Raw genomic sequence first — 20,375 nt, 5'->3', positions numbered from 1 at the left:
TGTTCTGATCCTGTTCAGCTACAGCTCCCTGTTGCAAACCCCTTTGGCTAATGATGCTGAACTGGATCCGTGCTTCTTTTTCCTGATTCCCATCCACCGCTTTCCCTCAGCTTGTGATTCTAGTTAAGGGGACCACCTGTGTCTCAGTCCCTTCTAGAGACTGGCCTCCTGACCTGCCTGTTCCTGATCCCCATTTCTCTTGCCCCTAGCTTCCTGATCCCCCTAGGCTTGTAACCTGCAGGGGTCAAGCCCTGATTGCCTATGTCCTAGCTGTACCCCTGGCACCACCAACACTAAATGATCAGCCTTTCTCTCTGTCCTTCTGGAGTAGCTGTCATGGAGGCTCAACAGGAGTAAAATGTCTGGTCAAGCTCCGGACTATATAGAAGCCTTTGTACAGAAGAGGCAGGTGTGAGGGTAGTGCCAGCCAAATAGTGAAGGCAGCTGATCCTGCTGGGGGGACCATGCTAGAGGACAGGAGCCAGGAGGATGGGGGTCACAAGACCTCTTCTGCAGGGTCCAGAGGAAGGAAGGCCTGAGAAGCCAGAGCCACAACTCCTCCAACATGTGCAAAAGTCTCATGAATGGGTGAGTAACTAACTACTGTACTGAATGTACCTCGAGGTGTTAGCTCTGTGGTGTGTGGGGGAAAATTACCCCTTGAGCCAGGAGAGCTGAACACACAGGGACTGGCCAGAGGTTCGTGCCAGGTTCTCCTGTAGACCATCCCAGGGCTTGCAGCAGGGCGCTGCCAATGCCAGTAAGCTCTTCCCTGCTTCGTTTTCACCCTCCCTGCCCCAAAACAGGCTGGGGACATCTCCAGCCCAGTATTCACAGAGGGCAATGGGGCATGGAATTGAATCCAGCAGTTAACAGGTTAAAATAACTCCTTCCCTGGAGTGACTTATGCTGTTTAGCTATAATGTTGCAGCCCTTCTTCTCTAGCCCCCTGGCAGAGGCGCCTTTCTGGGTATCTCAGCAGGCAGTGCCATTTGGATGAAGCTGTCTCATCAAGGGACATCTGATGGCCCTTTGGGCTTATGGTCTTGCGACTACATCCCATTGGTTCATGAGCAAAATTAATTTGGTGGGTTTCCAACATTATTGGTATTGAGAGTAGTGCCCGCACAGACACAAAGTGAAAGATGGCTCCTGGTTTGAATAACTTACAACGGAAATGGTCAAGAGGTGGAAAGGAGGTGTAGAGAAGCACCTCACCCTGGTTCTTACCCAGGTTTCCAGCAAGTGCCCTGCCCATTGGACAATTCACCCTCATTTCTGAGAAGAATGGCTCTCCTGTGATCGATCACAGGCCAAGGTAAAAGGAGTTTCTTCGGGCTGTGCTGTGTGCGCACACTGCAGGGCCGAGGTATATTTGGGCAGCCCTTGTTTCAGACAAAGGAAGTCTTCAGGACAGTCCTTAGTACAGATCAGGCCCATAAGGCTGCTGCAGAATTTAACAGGAACCATAAGACAAAGGGGGCTTCACTGCAGAAAAAACAGGTAAAACCCAGATTTTCTCATTTTAAGGAGAAAGAAGTGGATTTTCTCTCTCTTTAAGGAGAAAAAAGTGAATTTTCTTCTTTAATGCAGAAAAACAAGGGAAACAGTGGGTTTCCCCTTGTAGGCTGGCACAGTGCCAGTCTGCAAGGGGCCGGGGGAGTGGGAGGAGGGCCATCAGGTAGGGGGTACCACGTGCCTGTGCGCATGCACACGTTCACATGGCAGCCAGGCAGCATGAGAGCTGCTCCTGCAGCTAAGTCTGGAGTCAGGGGGAATTGAGGCCCCCCCATAGGGAGGGAGGGAATTAGGCAGGGCTGAGGCTGCTGCCCAGCGGGGGTGGTACGTGGGGCTTGGGGCTGGAATGTGCGGCCGCAGGATCTGGGCAGGGAGCAGGACGGCGCCACAGGTTTGGGCGAGAGTGGCGAGGTGCTGCCTCCCTGTCGCTGCATGCACTCTGGGGGGGAGACATAGAGGGCACGTGCCTCCCAGCTTTGTACGTGGGCTGGGACAGATGGAAACTGCCTGCTGCAGGCTTGGGGCTCCCCACCATGCTGCCCTCCCCCTGGGGCCTCTACAGTATAGTAAGTGAGATCCAGTGTGGGAGGGCAGAGTGGGATGGGGAGGCTTGGTGCCTCTGCTGGGAGCCCCACACTGCGATGGCGAGATGGCCCTTGCTCACCCAGAAGGAGTTGGGGTGGTAGCACAGAGTTGTGCCCCCCTGCTGCGGCTGAGGGGACAGGGGTCAGACCCTTGCCATGGCAGTGCAGGGCTCCCAGCAGTGACACTGAGCCTTCCTGTCCCACTCTGCCTTCTTGCCCCAGGTCTTGCCCTCTGGGCCATGGAGCGGGGAGGACACCAGGGCCGGGAGCCCCAAGCCCACAGCTGGCAGCCTGCATCCACCCCCGGCATGGGCTCCACTCGGCTATGCAACCCGTAGGGGAGCTGGGCTCTGCACTCTGCTCAGGCTGCGCCAGATGCTGTCTCCCACAGGTGGGCAGGGGGCCACAGACCCAGGTTCCCTGGCCCCATAGCCCTGGGACCTGGGGGGATACTCCAGCAGGGCTGGAGGGCAGGGGGCTGTGGGTGGGGAGCCTGGGGCACTGGCATGAGCAAGGCACCAGCATATCAGGGCTGCTGAGCCACAAACAGCAGGGGCAGAGGTGGGGGAGAGAGCCACAGCTGGACCCGCATCCTGGTGAGTGAATGGGGCAGGGATTAAAAAACCCAAAACCAAATGGCAGAATTTATAGGTATTTAGAATGTGTTTTATTATAGTGACTGAGGCACTGGTAGGCTTCCATACTGCTTTAAAATTGTAAATAGATCAATAAAACATTATGTTCAGTGAACACACGCGCGCGCGCACACACACGCACACACACACACACACACACTCTGACAGTTAATTTTCACAGAAAAACACAAATTTGGGGTTTTTAATTGGAGAATTTGCAAATTTTTTTAAACGGGAGAATTTGGGATTTCTAAAGGGAGAAAATCAGGATCCTTGTTGATAAGGTCTGAAGGATGTCTGTCTGTGGTGATGTGCTAATAGAAGAGAAGACTGGACTACCTGGTCAGAACTGGGGGCATTAGTGCAGCTGTGTGTACAGAGACTCTAGGCTGGAATAGAAGTGGGTGGCGAGCCAGGCATGAGGGGCACTGCAGAGCTACAGGTGGAGGAAGCCAGTACTGGAATACTGTGGGAGCTGAGGTCTGGGGTGGAGGCTTCTTTCCCTCCATCTGTCTGTATATCTGTTGCCAAGTAGCAGCAGATGAAAGGGAAGCTGACTTGCTTCACTGAGCAGAGGCTCGAGGGAGCAGCTTGCATCTTGGACTGAAGCAGCAGTGGAGCTCCAAGCTGGCACTCAACCTGGGGATGAGTGACCTTCCTGCTCCCATGGCCTTAGGGTTCCTCCAGGTCAGTGCAGGGAGGCTTCTTGCATTGCCTACTGCATTTATGATGGACTTGGGGAGAATATCAATATGCACGCTAAACCCCTTTCGCTGCTGCCAGAAAGTGCAGGGACACTGGAATCTGTTTCTTAATAAACATCCCTCATTATTCAGGGTGATACTCCACAGTACATCCAGGATAGCAGCACTCAGACCATGGACTGAGGCTTTTGGCCATGTGGTCATGTTGCACAAGGGGCCGTTCGAGCTCCTGGAGGCTAAGTTCCAATTTGGTCCCCAGAAGTGAGTCACGCCACAAGCCACAGAGACAAAGCCTTTATTGCTTGCAAGCAGGTCAGCCTGGAGTCATGAGACTCAGATCATAACTGACCCTGAGTGCTTGCTCTTCATTGCTTATATACTCAGTTACAAGTTATTGGAAAACTCCACTCGCGCAGGCGCATTTAAGCTGCCACATCGCAGTGCAGATGTCTTCTAATTCAAGCACGTCGGTTGTGATCACAGGCCTTGGGACTTTCTGTCTGTTAGTCTGTGGTTGTCTGTTCTCATGTCACAGGGCAGGAAACTGAGTTTTAGTTCCTGGGTACATACTTGCAAAAGCATGAAGAGTTAAAGCAATAATTTTTCCACTTATCCTACAGTCACACCCTTTTCCCAGCAGTGAAGTGGTTAATATTGAAAGCTTGAGGTTATGATGACGTCTGGGTACTGGGGACAGAGCCAACTAGTACAACCTGCCTGTATCACCTGGACCTGCAGAAAGAGAAGGTCTGGGAAGAATGGCCTCTCCTGTGGGTAGGTGATTGGTCGCAGGCCAAGGGGAGGGGACTCTACCTTGGGACTGTGCTGTGCGCCTACAAAGCAGGACTGAGAGGTTCCCAGGCAGCTTTTGTCCCAGGCGCAGGACACTGCTCTCCGGCGGGATGGACTAAGACTGGCAGAGATTGCAACTCCAGGAGCCCAAACTTTCCTCTCACCTGCACCAGCACAGGTGAGTCATGGGGCCTGGAGGTGGGAAGAGAGGCAGGTATTTTTTCTGTCAGTAGCTAGGTAGGAAGCCACTGAAAGTGCAGCTCTGCTCTGAACCCTGGTTCCACGCAAACATTCTGCTCTTACTCGGCTGACGAGCTCCCAGTCTGTTATCTGAGCTGCTCTTGGGAACTCAGTATGTTTTGCTGACTTTCCACTCTGCTCAGTGCAGCCCAGCTACGGGAGAGGTTGTGTTCTGCTCCTTTCTGTGCACGGGTGATAGTTGTGTGACTAAGTGTCAGTCAGTTGGTGCTGTGCAAATGCGGGGAAGGTAACAGAGATGCAAAAGTGTTAGGGCAGAGCTTGTCATGCAAAGTCCTTGGTGCTATGTGAGCGATGGAAAGGACCTAGAGAGAGAACTTGGGTAAGAAGTCAACTGTGTAAAAGACATCCTTCTGTGCCCTTCCAAATACACAGATTTACTCCATGCGTTGCAGACCATAATGGTCCCTAATGTGTGCAATCTAAAACCATTGACTATTTGCTCAAGTCTTTCTCACTACATAACTTTCAAATTTTTTTCCCCCAAGAAAAACATAGCAAACCACTAGTGAAACAACTGATGTGTCTTCTGTCTGTATGTCAGTCTGCAATAAAACAATACTGCAAAACAAGCTGTGCTTCACGCACATTTGTGTGTGTTCAGTAAACTCATGCAAAAAACATGACAGGCAGGAACTACTCTGAGCCTTTCAATAGCAGATGCTGTCTGCGATCCCTCTGTCTAGTGCAGTGCAGAGTTAGGCTCCTATATTTGTGATGCTTATATACCAGATTTATTTGACCATTCTCGCCATAGCCTCCAAATATATTTTGACTCCCGTTAATACCACTGAACTAGCAGAGTGAAGGGAAAGCATGTCCTCCTCTTTTTGGTACATCCTAAATAGAATTAGGTTACTAAGTGGTGAGCTCTAAATGCCAGACTGAAGCAGTTTGCAGTAGTGACACCATGTCCTGATTGGCCTGGGTACTACATGAGCAGTCAGTGTTAATGAAAAAACCTCACCAGCACATGCATCCCTAGAAGAGCTGTGAACATGGTGTGTATTGAATGTATGTATATGCTTGTTTTAAGCAACAGCAAATAAATGGGCAAGTATGACAGTGGACTACTTTCTCAACCCCCTATATTAAGTGGTTCATCACTGTGGAGAAGACATGTCTAATCCATACAGAGAGAGAAACATTTTCTGTGAAGAGCCATAATACTAGTGTTACTGGATTAGATGCGACAAATGGCTATAATCAAAGACATGATCTGTAGTTCAGCTGGGACTTGACCCTGTATTTCCTGACGTCAACTCTAATGCTAATTCCATTAAACCACCCATCATTTCCTACTGTTGCTGTACTTGTTGATCATCTGGAGGCTATGTAGACATGACTTTGGGTGGGGGATGGAGATGATTCAGAGTGAAGAGAAGTAAACTTTGATTGGCAATGACAATGGTGAGGGTCTGGTGAGGTCAGCTATTTTGTGTACTAACATAGGACATTGGTCAGGTAAAAGAAGAATCTGGCTTATTTTCTCACACTATTTATACTGCCTTGGGATCAGCTCCAGCAAGGAACTGAGCACCTCAATGGAAGGTGTGAATTGATTTGCTCTCATTTTAATGGGTTGGCTCTTTACTCTGCTTGAAAGGTTGGTGGTATCTCATTGCATGTGCTTTGCGCTTGGTGAATGACTGTACGGACAGTGAATCAGCATGGATGTACAGAGCCTGATGACGTCTGGACTGTCCTTTGGCATGATCTAGCTCTGGAAGAGGTGACCACCATGAGGTCCCAGGGCTGGCCTGGGATATTGTGCAATAACTATCCACAGGAACAAATATGTTTGCTTAGCTACTCTGACTTCACTGGAGGCCGAGGGAACCTCTGCAGGTGGTATCAGGTTACCTGGCAGAGCATTGCATTGTCTGCCTCTCTAGGGTTCCCTGTTCCTCCCAACTCGTCCACCCCCGTCTCCATGGTGCTAGCCGCAGTCCTGGATTTCCCTCAGTGTTCATGACTAATTTAGTTAATGACCAAGGGTGTGAGCTCATAACAGCATGCAATTTCCTTGAGGCATGTAATCCACAAGCAGGCAGGAGGTTTATCCTGGGAGCTATAAGGGGGAATGGATTAGTTGGGAATAGCTTTTATCATTAGCCCATCCTAATTGCAGCTAGGCTTTTCCCATTTAATTGCATTCTGCTGGTTGATGAGGCCACACGTATAGGCCCATCCTTCTAGTCTACCTGCAATACCAAACTATAAGCAAGCTCACCACCCTTTCTAGACTCTGGGAGGATAGAAGTCTGGACAGCCCCAGGGGGCCTCTTTCACCGTTCAGATAAATTGGAGAACAGAAAAACCTGCTCAGAAGTTCAGTTCAAATGTGATTCACAACATTCAAGCACTTGCCCGGTGCCCCAATGCTCCCAACACTTGCGCTAAGTACAGACAGTCAAAGAGCTCAAGGCTGAATCAATTCAGTCATCACAGGTTAGTCTAAGCTGTCTAGACTGAACCGATATGCAAGTGCACGTTTGATTCTAGAAACGCAGCCAGTGGCCCAGGCCAGAAGCTGGGAAGAGGAGGGGGGAGCCTAGCGCACACCTCTCTGCTCAGCTGGAGCAGGCAGCTTGGGCCAAGGCTAACCTGCCCAACCTACGAGGGAGAGCTTGCAGGTGAGGCCTAAAGCAATCTGAGATGCTGGGGAACTGAGATTTAACTTGAATCTGGAGGGGATCTGGGACAGAAGTTGAATAAATGTATTTAACCTAGATCAGTCAGGTCTGAAAGTACATCAATCCAGGTTTATCTTAAGCCAGTTTTGGCCATTTTGAGAGAGTTTTATGTGCACTGAACTTCTCTTGTGTTACAGATTGGAACCAGTTTCTGATCACTGACACCAGTGAGTGCTGATACCAGTTTACATGTAATTTCTGAGCTCTGAGTGCTGATACTCAGACTGTGTGTGGAGGGTGAAAGGATGGGGGAAAAGCAGCAGTGGGGCTGGAACACGTTGGCCCCAAAATGACAGGCTGTGCATCCCCATTTATGGAGGGTGGAGAGGATAGTCTAGTCACTCCAGTGTAGCATTACAGGGAGAGATCATGCTCTGAAAAGCTGAGTGGCTACTTTGAGCCCAGCTGTGGTTTTTGCTTTTGCAGGGACTGTTACGTGGGGTTAGTCCTCTGCTCAGATGGGCCAGCAACTTTGACACCATAGCTGTGAACAAAGGAACAGTCAGGGTTCGAAGTATGGGGGAGCTTGGAGTGGTGGCGGGGGTAGGCTGCACACCCCTCCCCCATAAGAGATGAGAGCCCCCCTGTAAGATGTGAAAATCATAACCTGTGGGGGTCTCCAATGTTATTAGGGCATTGTGATGGGCAGCTCCATTTTTTTTACACCAGCCAAAGTGTAATTTGAACCCTGGGAACAGGAGGCCAGCAGGGATGTTCTGGTGGAGCTGAACTGATAGTATATGTGAGGGTGAGTGCCAGGGTAAAAAGAGGGATCTGATCTCCTCTTGTCTTTACAGATTGGGGCAGGAATGGGATGCAGCCGCCAGACAGCTGTTGTTGGGAGTCTCTTCGTAGTTGCTGTATTCAGCATCATTGCTCTCATTCTCATTGCTGTGGAGGTGAAGACTGTTCTCCTGCCTCCAGGTACCAAGGTAGGAGCTGTGGCTTTAGCTCAGGCAGCTGCCCATGAGTAGTGCCTTGATTCTGGGCTGCAATTCAATCTAAAGCATTGATCCAAGGTTTCAGCAGTTTTTGGCAGTTCACAGTGGGGTGAGGACACTGCTTGGGCATGTAGTATCTGGCTTTCCCACTACCTCGTGCTAGTGAGGTCTTCCTTGTGAGCTCAGCTACTGGGGCTTCTGCTTTCAGAGCCAACACCCTGGTTTCTATTCCTTAGGCATTACATATGTCTGTGCATTACAGATGGCCTTTAAACCTGTTGTGGCTAATCTCTGCTCCTGGCCTCTAAGCACCTATTACTGTTAGCACTTCCAGTTACCCTCTGTGGTGGAGCTGCTGGGGTCCAGCTATCTCCTCCTTGCTGGCTTTTGGACTGTAGTGGGGTTGTCCCCTTGCTGGTCTACAGAAGTGACATTCGCTGTAACTTTCTGTTTTCCCCCCATTTCCCCTGCAGTATGCGATGGTGTTTGATGCAGGCTCCTCACACACCACTCTCTACATCTACCAGTGGCCAGCAGATAAGGAGAATGACACTGGCATTGTCAGCCAGGTAGAGGCCTGTCCTGTGCCAGGTGAGTGGGCTCATGCATTTCTATCTTTTCTCCCTCTCTTCTTAGACTTTGTAGTGTAATGGCCAGCTGGCTTGACTTGCTACCAGCCTCTGGCTCTTACTTTGTTGGAGAAGTAGCTAGTGGAAGACTAGCACCAGTTTACACCTATAGAGATCCATTATCAAGGGTTGTGGCTCCATCTTCTAGCTAAGGTATCCTGGCTTCCCATGCGTCTGGCCTTGTAAGTGAGCACGAGCTTGCAGTTTCTTCACCTTGTTTTTTTTAAAAACAAAACCACTACCCAGGTCTGAATGAATAGTTTATCTGTGCCCAAGAGAGGTCTGGAAAGGTAGTAGTAGGGAGGTTGCAGTTTGGGATTGAGAAGTATGAGCATAGGCAGAAGGTGAGGAGACTTAGGACTGGATTAGCATGGGCTTGAGTGTCAGGAATCACCTGCACTGGCAGAGCTCTGGGACTAAGAAGTGGTGGCTAGTTGAGACTGAGAGGCTGGAGCCAGGATTAGAAAGGGAAGAAGTATTGTAGCTTAGGAGTGAGGGGCAACAGCAATGACCCATGAGGGGATCTTGTATTAAGCTGAGCTTTAAAGAAAACTAAATGACTCACCTTTTTAAGAAGGGTTAAGCTATAATTTCCACCAAACACAAAGGGTGGCAGAGGACGGCATGGGCATGTAAGCCCAGCACACTCCTGGTCGTTCCCCTGCTGAAATCAGAATGGGTACGTGTGGGATAGTCTGGCAAGGCACAGGCAGGCAGTGCTAGGCAAAGATTGAAACCTCTGCCTCAGAGCTTTGGGCAAAGACCACAGTGCTAAGAGGAAGCTCTGAGGCTGCCATGAGCCAGGTTACTGGTTAACTGAGCTCCAAAGCAAAGGTCTAGGCAGAGGGTTTTGGCGGGTGGGGAAAGGTGGGTGAGCTTGCGCTAGTGGAATTAATAACCCATAGGGACTTGGGGAAGGTAAATATTGATGCACCCATTCTATTTCTGGCCTTGGCCAATGGGAGAGGACAAACTAATTTCCTTATCAAACATTCCAGAAATAGCACGGGACTCTAAAAATAAAATGAGCTATTTTAATTGAAGTGAACAAAAAGGCTCTGTACCATGCACGTCATGAGCTAATCTGTACGTGTGTCTGTGCATATTTATTTTGTACCTCTACCCTTGCAGTGCTAACAGCAACCTTTCCCCTCCTTAGATAAATAGGGAGACACCCCCGCTAGGCCAGTTAATTTCCTGGATCCTAAGGCCGTGTTGCTGGTTGGACAGATGCCAAAATCATGGGTAGATTTAATGACGATGTAATTACTTGTGATTTCTCTTCCCTCCCCCAAAGTGCAGAATGCTTGATTGACCACTTCTTGGTCACCAGAGAGGTTACCATATGCAGCCAAATCAGCTTTGAGTGCTGGCCCTAAGAGACACCCCTCGGGATGGAGTAGTACTGGGTCCAATGTCCCAGCAGCTCAGGGGAAAGCTCACTGAACTCCCACTGGCTGCTGGAAAGGATGAAATACTGGAAAGGATGAAATACCTATTCATGGGTGTTGCTATTCCACGATGCTTCTATCATAATTGCAAAAGGGCTGAACACAACCCTTTGAGTGGAGATGGCTGTTCAGCTCTTTTAATGACCAGGCTGGTATTTCCAGGGTTTGAGCCTTGCATGAAACTCTCCTGGCCAGAGATCTGGAAATGTTTTCACCTCATCTTTTGCTGATCCTGATGAGCCCAGGCTCTCACTGAGATACTTTGTTCCAGGACCTGGCATCTCCAGTTACTTTAATCGTCCCTCTGACGCTGGAGCTAGTCTGAAGGTGTGTCTGGACAAGGCTATGACACTCATCCCTGCAAATCAACAGAGGGAGACACCCGCCTACCTTGGAGCGACAGCAGGCATGCGGCTGCTGAGGTACCCTCACCATTGCTGTGAAAGAGCACTGTGCAAAGGGGAAGGCCTTTTCTCCACAGCACACTAGACTTGTTCTCTAGTGACCTTATTAGATGCAAGGCCAGTGCGATAGCAGCGGGCATTAGGAACAAACATGGGAATTTCCTACTTCCCACATGGCGGAGATCAGTCAGCAGCAATGGGTAAATTAGCTTGGCAACAGTCCACTTAATCTCTCCGGGTGTTTTCCACCAGGCCCAGCTACAAAGCAGTTGGGTAAGAACCTGTATCCCACCATCCCCTTCAATGGGGCAACCAGGACATGTTGGAGGGGAATGAAGGGGGATTAACAGTCTAAAAAAGGAAGGGCATAGCAGTGATTCAGAGGGAAGGGACAGATAGCCACTATTTGAGAGCACGGACCACTTCCCTCTTATACCAGTGTGCAAGTGAATGCTGTTCAGGAGCATTGTTTTGGCTCCCTTTCCCTGCTTCTTCCACACTCAGCACCCCCTGGTTTAGTGGCTCTTCCTGACCTTCCCTGAGTTTCCGTTGTCCTCTAGAGCACAGAAAACCTGTAGATGTGGAAACAGGTTCTTTTTCTTCCCCATTGCATACCTGCTTCTTTGCAGTAGATGCTAAATGTTAGTATCAGTGGCACTTTGAAAGTCTATTGGAGTTCTGTATGGCACCAGTAACCCTTCATCTTGCTGCAGTGTCCATGTGCCATGCTGCATCCCACAGGCTCCCAGCAGAATCACTCTCCTTTCCCTTTGCAGGGAGCTGAACAGCACAAAAGCTGACCAGGTCTTGGCAGAGGTCTCCAAGGCCATTCGAGAGTACCCTGTGGACTTCCAAGGAGCTCGCATCCTCACTGGGAATGAGGAAGGCTCCTTTGGCTGGATCACGGTCAACTATCTGTTGGAGACACTCATCAAGGTCTGTGGTGTGGGCAGAGTGTGGAGGAACAATGAGGGCTTTGTTCACTGGGGTAACTGCTTTCTTTGGGGAAATGGATTAGAAAAGACCCACCATGAATGCAGTTCAGCTTTGCTTCTCAGATGCAGTTCCCTTCTGGCCCCTCCCATCATGGCTCTAACTGGGGATTTTCAAGGCAAAGGGTGAATCCAAGACAGAAGAAGCTGGAGGCCTGGTCCCTTGCTGCCGTGGAGGCTCTGACATGGGAGTAGACTCTTCATACAGTGAGCTGGTGCTTTACCCTGATGGGAGATCTTTAAAATGGATATGAAGCCATGGGGAGCTGAGAGGCAGGGTAGGGCTGGGCTAACTTCCACCTGGGACAGGAGGTCTTGTGCAGGTAACTGAAGAAAGGTCATGCTCCCCAAATAAAACTGAGAGTATTGAAGCTTGACCTCCATTTCAGCCCAATGCAATGGTCTCGGCTCACTTTTTACTTAAATCTGCATTGATGCTGGTGACAAACTAATGTATTTTCTTTTTTTTCTCTTTTTTTAAACTTAGACCCCCGAGTGGGGTCTGTTTTGGAACCATCTGAAGCAATGCTTCTCACCGTGCAAGTGTGGGCAGTGACTCTTGCTGTAATGTACAAACAAAGCAAGCCAAGTGGCCCTCATGAGAGAGCCTTTGACCTCTGTCCAGTTGGGCAGGTTTTTAGCAGGTGTGAACTGAATTAGCTCTCCTGAAGTCGGTGGGTCTAGGCTGATGGATGTCAGCTGAGGTTCTGTCCCCCTTTATCTTGACTTTGCATTGAGATCAAAATTGTGTTGCTGAAGGTGTGGACTTCGCTGGGCAAAATAGAATACCCTCTGGCCTATGTCCCTATATGCAAAATTTTAGAGGGTGCTAGCTTGGACTTCCTTCCAGCCAAATTAATTCCTTGTCTGTGGTGGGGGGCAGTTCTCCTTTTCAGGGAAATGGGTACATCCGTATGGAACTGAAGTTCTGGGAGCGCTGGACCTTGGAGGAGCCTCAACTCAAATAACCTTCCAGCCTAGTGGCACCATTGAGGACAACAGCACCAAAGTTTTCTTCAGGCTGTATGGCACTGAGTACTCGATTTACACTCACAGCTACCTCTGTTATGGGCGAGACCAGGCCTTGAAGATGCTTCTGGCATCTCTAAGCAAGGTATTAATTACAGTGCAGGACACTATCCTTTCCATCGTCACCTTTTGTAAGTCCCTACCTTGTTTTTTTGGCAGGGCTGATTGTTCATGGCACAAAGTCAGTTGAGACATAATAGACAGCTGAAAGTAATTGAAATATTCAAAGAATTGGTGGCAATTCTTCAAGGGAGGTTCAGGGAGACATCCTGTCCACCTGCTGCACTGTCGACGTGTCTGAGTGGAGTAGAGCAGAAAATACATATTTAGCTACAGGGTATAGCTACTGTATATGAGCATGGTGCATCTACTGAACACAATGGCTTCCAGTGGGATGTTAAACAGATGATGTTAGCACTGCAGGTGTGGGACAGAGCAAACAAATTAAGGAGTCAATATTTAAAAGGCTGCAGAATATTATGGCCTGGAGTTGGGTGAATCAGACAATAAGTATGCATTGCTGCGAGCAAACAGAATGGCCTTAGCCTGCTGCTATTGTGGCTGTCTTTATTCTTTGAGCTGGAATTTCCAAGCAGCCACTGATTTGTTCCTAATTATGTTAAGGAAATCCAGCAGTTTGCCATATTTTTGCTGTAATGATTGCTTTCCGGGACGTTCCCAGTAAATACAGTGTTGTTTGTGATTTACTCTGTTCAGTTTCAAAAATGTTGACACCTAAACCATGAATCAGAACAATACCTCTCTACTTCCATGGCCAGCCACAAATCACAAAGATGTGCCATTGCATTCCAGCCTCTGGGCTGTTCACAAGCAGTCTGGTAAATGCTTCAAAAAAACAGGGACGCTGCAAAACAACTTTGGACCCAAATCCAATGGTGTTCCTGAAGTCTTATTCACGGCAGCAACTAGACCAGCTATAGTGTGTTAAGTCAGCGCAGAGGCAAGGCTTGTGTACTCGGAAAGATGGGCTGATGTCACAAGGAGTGGTCTCAGAGGGCACCCCCTGGAGAGGTGTTACTACCACACTGCTAGGTTTGGCCCGTGAGCGGGTGTGGGTGGGTGGGAGGTGCCTGAGAGCAAGCACTCTGGGCAATGCTAGGGATGCCAATGTAGACCTATGCCCAGGGAACACCAGAAAGTTGTCTAGTTTGGAGGGCAGGGTCTTTTCATCCATATCACTTGTTTCACAGCACAGCATTTTCTCTCTGAAATGCAGTTTTATTAGAGAACTCCCCTAGTGAGGGATAGAGTCTCTTCTTTCTCCTGTGCCTTGGGAAAGCTCCTGGAATGAACCAATTGGTTCTGGGTTGCCAGTGCCTGTTTGTATCATTCATGCGCTCTTCTTCCTCCTCTTCTGTTGGCTCGTCCTTGAACTTCATTCTTTCCTAACAATCTAATGCAACATCACATGACAAGCTGGGGAAAGGAGATCAACACAGGGATCCTATCACTAAGTCAGCTACTTGACATAATAACAGGTGATTTATATTAACCCTTCATTGTGCAGGTAGTAATGGGGAGTTATGTAGGTTGTGGTAACATAGTTCTGGGCATGGGTGGATCCAGGAGTGGAGAGGGGTTGGGTGGTATGGTCCAAACCTCCCTTTGGCTGTGCTGAGCATGTGCAGTGAGCAATCTGTGCTCCCTGGATCATATGTGAGGTTTCTGTTGGAGCCACTGCTTTGGTGCAGCTCTGGGACCTGGGGGTGGTGGTGACTGCTGCCTCCCTCCCCCCCCCCATCCTTGCTTGCTGCACACTCCACCTTCCTGCTCCCCAGACCCACCCATGGGGGTGGGTTTTCTGCTTTGACCATGGAGAACGGCAGCCCCTTTTCCTCCTGCAGTCCCTTCCCTACCAGCTTGTCCCACCAAGTCATCTCAGTTGGGGGACGCAAGAAGCTGTAAATATTGTTTTACTTTTTTCCTTGCAGTTCCCCAACATGCACAGGATCCAGGTGACAGTGGGACTGTCCTGTGGCTCCCCTACTTTATACACACACCAGAACCTGGATGGGGCTGGTGAGGAGTGTAGTGGATAAATGGGCAAATAAAGGCACCAGCAGACGTAGAATAGCGGAAGGGCCCTGTCCTGCTGCTGTGGGGTTATTGCATTACTGCTGCCTATCAGGGGTGTGAGGCCTATGCAGTTCAGTGCCTCATGTTGAGGTCTAAGCTTGTGTCCAGTCTCATAATCCTGGAGTTGGGCAGCAGGCGTGCAAGAGGGCTGAGACTTCTGTGGAGTAAACTGATAAATACTGCATAGTAAAAGTTAAGTGGATACATGATGCAAAGCCTTATATCAGTGTAAGTCATCCTTATGTCAGTGTAAGCAATGGCTCAGGAAGTTACCCTGCTGTATGTGTCTTGTGCTCCTCTAGTCAAAGCAAATTAGTTCCCCACCTAGTGCCTATAATAGTGCCTCCTATGGGTAGCCAGATTGAGGAGTGTGATTGTATGACCACACCTTAACTCAAAGTAAATGTACTATGGGGGTAAAACTTGGATTAAATTAATCTGAAGCACATATGTTGCATGTTTGGGTCTCAGATGCAATTGTACTCTGTGCAGAGGTAAATGTGAGTGCTTGGCTGTGCTGGCATTCATTCCTACCCTCCCTTTGCACCAAAATTACACAGCTTTGTATCCCCTCCTGGGCACTGTTCTGGTACTTGCAGGACCAAGGTCTTGGAACCCGTGCCCACACATCACTGATGTGTTTCCTAAAGGGTATGGAGGAGATGGGCAAGCCAGCAGGAGAATAGGGTGGAGGGGGGTTAGGGGTGCTTTCTGTCTCGCAATCCCTTGCAGGCTGCAGCTGCAGGATGTGGGAGTGTGTGATAATAGCAGAGTGGGATGAGGCAGAGAAGGGGCAGCACAATAATGAGTCTTCCTGACTTTTCCATCATTCATCTTTGCATCACGTAGATGCTGTCTTGGCGCTCTTGAGGGAGAGGCTGGGGTTGGGTGGGTATTGTGACCTCTGCTATGAAGAGTTACAACAGAACAGGATTCTCTCTCAAATGCTATGGGATGTCCTAGCCCCTCCTACAGATGGGTCCTTGTTTTCTTGTAAATCCTGAAAGATTTTTCCATAATGAGTTAACCCACACTCTTGGGCATTTCAAGCTAATAGACAGGTCTGGATTAACCCTTTAGTGGGCCACGAGCTGGTTGCAATCCCCATCCTGGCACTGCTGCCCACGGGGACTGGGGCTTGGAGCTGCTGCTAGGAAGCAGTCACCACAGTGGTGAGACCGGCAGAAGGGAGGGGAAGGGAAAGGAGGCAGGTAGGGCCATTTGCATGCCACCATGGTGGAGGGAAGGACCGGACCCCCCCACAACTCAGAGCCCTAGGCATGTACCTAGTTTGCCTATGTGTTAATCTAGCCCTACTGATAGGTTTGGCAGGGTTGTGGGTTATGACAAGTTTGGGTATCACCCCTACCCTTGATTTTCATCCCAGGCCTGTGCACTGCTAATGGACCTCTCTTTCTCTCTTTCTAGGATAACATCACAGCTCAGCAGATTCCCCATCCATGCTACCCCAAGGAATACGAGATGAACATCACCACAGCTGACCTATATGACAGTCCCTGTGTCCCAGATACACCCAGCCCCAACAAGACCCTCACATTCAAAGGGACGGGGGTACCAGCTGAGTGCAGGAGCACCATCCAGAAGCTCTTTAATTTGACTGCATGCGGGGCAGGAAAGATGTGTGGATTCAATGAGGTTTACCAGCCACCGGTGCATGGGCAGTTTTTTGTAAGGCATCATTCCCCACTGTCTGGGTAGGGCACTTGGAAAAGTTGCTTTCTATTGCCTGATGGCAGAACAGCTGAGAAGAGAGAGGGAGCCACAGCTAAGTCCCTTCCCTCCCCACCATAAAATCACCTTTTCAGTTGGAGAGAAAAGTTTTATCCTTTCATCAGAGTGTTTGTGACACCCCCTCCCCCCCACTCCACCCCCCACACACCCCCAACTAAACCCGAGCAGGGCCAGGGACAACCACTAGATAGTAATCATGAGGCTGCAGAGGTTTGAAAATCATGCTTTTCTCATATGTATGGTAGTGGTGGCTGCTCTTCTGTCATGCAGAAGCATTAATTTAGCTATGTACTTACAAGCTCTGGGTTTGTATTACTGGAAATATAGTGATTCTAATCTAGAATGCAGTGAAATGAGCAGACTTTCCACTGCATAAGGGAGCGTAAGATCTGGTCGCAAGGGGTTAGAGCACAGACAGTCAGTCAGGAATGGTGTCTGCTTTTAGTTCTAATGCCAATTCTTAGGATCATCATAGGATCATAGAATGACAGGAAAGTAGGTGCTCTCATCCCCTGCAGTTTCTCCTTGGGGAGGTGGTTTTAATCCCTCCTCTTGTTCTATAGGCCTTTTCTGGATTTTATTACACTTTCAACTTCCTGAACCTGACCAGCAGTCAATCCTTCAGCACTGTCAACAGCACGATCTGGGACTTCTGCACCAGAGGCTGGGAGGAGGTGAGACCTTCTAGTCAGGAGCTTCACATGGCTGTCTGCTGCTGGGTGAAACCCCAGAGTTGCAGGGCTAATGGGGCAAAGCAGAGGAGCTTGGAGTGGGTGGGATTGAGCACTTGCTGAGAGTCCCATAGCTCACATGCTAGGCAGGAGGTGAGTGTGTGGGGATGGAGGAGGGCAGCGGCCCTGCAGTGCTCTGGGGTCTGAACTACGTAACTACAAGACCCTTTGGGACTGAGTTCCAGCAGTGAAGCACAAGGCAGGAATGAGCCTGCTGCTACAGGGGCTTTGTTCTAGTTTCCCTGCCTCAGCTGGGAATTCACGTGCGCTTGGGGTGAATAACTGAGCCAAACACCAATGGGAGCTGGGATCCTCCCTGCTTGCTGTCCACGCTCTGTCATGCTGGCTCTTTCAGCTGAAGGCCAGCTACCCCCGGGAGAAGGAGGTACGCCTGAGCAATTACTGTGCATCGGCCTTCTACATCCTGACGCTGCTACATGAAGGCTATGGATTCAACGAGCAAACATGGAGCAACATCCATTTCCGCCAACAGGTAGGGAGGGATTCATTGCTCAGGCTGCTGCAGCCAGCTGGCAGTAGTTGGCTCTTCTGAAAGTTGTGAAAGCTATGCCAGTTAACTTGAATAGCTTGGTGCTCTGAGGCAGATCATTTATGTGGGCCCAGTAATTTAATAATCTTCCCTGCAGGGTCTTAAATGTCCCTACTCCTGTTGATTTCCCCAGGAGTTGAGGGTACTCAGTATCACGCAGTATTATCTGCACCTGGCTGTGTGCTTGGAAGCAGCAGGCTACCTTGCATGGTCATGGGAAAGTTTTGCTTTCACTGCTGCCACCTAGCGGGTACGTGCTTTCATCACACAGATTGCTTGCAGACTGCTGTGGCAGCTGTATGTCCAGGGTGGAAAGGGGGAAATGGGATGTTTCTGAAGACACCTGGGACATGGGGAGAACGGTAGTGGGGAGGCTAGAGGACATCCTGCCTCCACACTGCTTTAGACATGCCCTCTGGGGCCAAATTCTTTCCTCATTTGGACTGGCCTAAATCTGAACTAACTTTCAGCTGGGTTGTTTGAGGGCAACAGAGCAGGACTCAGCCACAGCTCTCTGATGTGGGGCAGAAGGTACAGGAACACGCTGGGGGAAGGAATGCAGCCTGCTTATGAATAATGGCAGGCTTCTCAGGGAAAATGCACCTAAACCTTCCTCCAAAAGCGGGAGGAATCTTTGCTCCTATCATTTGTATGAAATGGCTAATAATGCTGCAGCCTGTAAGCTCCAGTTTTGGATTCAGTAGTTGCCAGTCTCAAAGGAATATTGCCTGTAAGAAGGGAGGTGATAGCTTATGAGATCTCTATGCCTCTTGTGCTGATAAGGGCTGGGCTGCCCTTGCCTGGGATCCAAAGCTGCAGTAGCTCTTCTAGGGGGCTCACGGGGCCATTAGCAATGAAGCAGTTGGAACACAAGGCCCAATGCGCTTGGTCAACACAGTAAAGCCACTCTCTGGGCATCTTTCCTTAGGCTGGAAACACAGACATCGGCTGGACCTTGGGCTATGTATTGAACCTTAGCAACATGATCCCCACAGAGGCTCCAGAACAAGTGACAGGACACTGGCACAGCCTTTGGGCAGCTGCTGTCGCCTTTATTGTGCTGACCCTCATAGTGAGTCTGGTGGCCATCACACTCCAGTTCCTCTGGAGTCCCAAGTAGCTGTCTGGATAATGGACTTAACCTCCCCTTCACAAATGAGAAAAGGGGAAGTGGCTCCAGTGGGACTTTAAGTCATTTCCCACCATTTCAAGATATCTTTTGAGTTTATCTCTGCTAATGCCTACCTCTGAAAAAAGGCTAAGGGGCAGCTTGATCACAATCTACAAATCCATCCATGGGGAAAAGATTTCTTATAATAGATTTATTTTTAATTTAGTAGACAGAAGTCTGAAAGATGAAGCCAAACAGATTCAGACTAGATGTAAGTTTGTTTGTTTTTTACCAAGGAGGGTGATTAACCACTGGAACGTCTTATCAAGCCTGGTGGTAGGTTTTTCCATCCCTTAATGTCTTTATAGTGAGAATGGAAGTTTTTCTAGAAGGCACCCTCCAACTCAGCTAGAAGTGGTGGGTCTGGTGCAGGAATTATTGGGCAGGGCTCAGTGGTCTGCTTTATACAAGAGGTCTGACTGGATGATGATAATAGTAAGCCTTTAGGGCCTAAACATCTATGAATCCCACGGCTGAAGACTCCTGCAGGTTTGGGAAGAAGGCTAGCAGTTCTGACCGAGAGGAAGGGCAGATGAGAAGATACAGTTGTCTCGGTACCCTCCTTGTGAATGCTGTGATAGTCACTTGTGTCCTCCTTCCTTGACAGGACAAGAGCCCCCACACACGAAATAATGTCTTCCCAAAGCAGTCCATTATCTTAGAAGTGCTTACTGGCATTTTCAGATGAGAAAATAACAAGCAGGTGATAGGTCTGCAAACAGCTCCTTCCACTGGCCTAGCGTTGATTTTTTTTTTTTTAAATGCCTATGCCCCGAACCCAGTAAAACCCATGACCGTCCCCAGCTATAGACACCCCCCGCCCCGCCCCCAATGTCTATTTAAAACCTCCAAAAAGCATTAAGAATCATTTTACAACAAAACCAAAGACACCAGCTAGGAATTTCAACCGCTGGTGACATGTTTTCCATGTGAAACACAACCTGCCCTGCATGCACAAACGGTGATTGGCTTTGGGCTCTTCTGTTTTTGCACAGGAACATGTGGTAAGCTGAAGGCCCTCATGGAAATAAGCTTGGCAGCTACCCTTTCCTCCACACTTGAAGGCTGCAGCTTGACCAGGTTGTGGCAGTAGGGCATAGCAGGGGGATGTAAGGAACCAAGACTGTACAATGGCCTGGGTCAGTTGATTGCCAGGCAGGGTAAAAAATCTCAGAGACATTACGGAGGCCTGTGCTTGTCTGGTGTCCCTGCAAAATTAACACTGTGAGAAACTTTACAAAGGCCAGGTCAAGACCAAGAAAGGCTGATGGGCTCTCAGTTCCCCAGAGCATTTGTATCAAGTGAAAGGACAGACAGATAGTAGGAAGGGACAAATGAGCTCCTAAAGGCTGATGCAGGCTGAGTAGTTATAGGTGGGTGATGCAGAGTCTACCCTGTGGCTGATGGGCTGAAGGAGGTCTCCTAAGGACTGGAACGGTCC

General features: G+C 49.3%; 1 protein-coding gene across 2 annotated transcripts; it reads left to right on the top strand.

Annotated features, from left to right (window-relative positions):
• Window positions 1-227: 227 nt before the first annotated feature.
• Window positions 228-19,419, top strand: LOC109313792 (ectonucleoside triphosphate diphosphohydrolase 8-like). 2 transcript variants are annotated; one of them, XM_019540509.1, is made up of 10 exons: window positions 228-588; window positions 7,985-8,119; window positions 8,602-8,719; window positions 10,480-10,630; window positions 11,389-11,548; window positions 12,488-12,718; window positions 16,159-16,419; window positions 17,046-17,156; window positions 17,569-17,706; window positions 18,692-19,419. In XM_019540509.1, exons 1-10 carry the CDS (start codon window positions 490-492, stop codon window positions 18,881-18,883), a joined length of 1,596 nt encoding a protein of 531 aa, XP_019396054.1. In that variant the 5' UTR covers window positions 228-489; the 3' UTR covers window positions 18,884-19,419. The 2 variants fall into 2 exon arrangements, with proteins under 2 accessions (XP_019396054.1, XP_019396055.1); XM_019540510.1 differs by lacking the exon at window positions 228-588 and adding an exon at window positions 4,243-4,411.
• Window positions 19,420-20,375: the final 956 nt, after the last annotated feature.

The sequence above is a fragment of the Crocodylus porosus genome, unplaced genomic scaffold (assembly GCF_001723895.1).
Source record: "Crocodylus porosus isolate Cpor-Errol unplaced genomic scaffold, CroPor_comp1, whole genome shotgun sequence".
NCBI lineage: Eukaryota > Metazoa > Chordata > Crocodylia > Crocodylidae > Crocodylus > Crocodylus porosus.
This window is presented reverse-complemented; position numbering and strand designations above follow the sequence as displayed.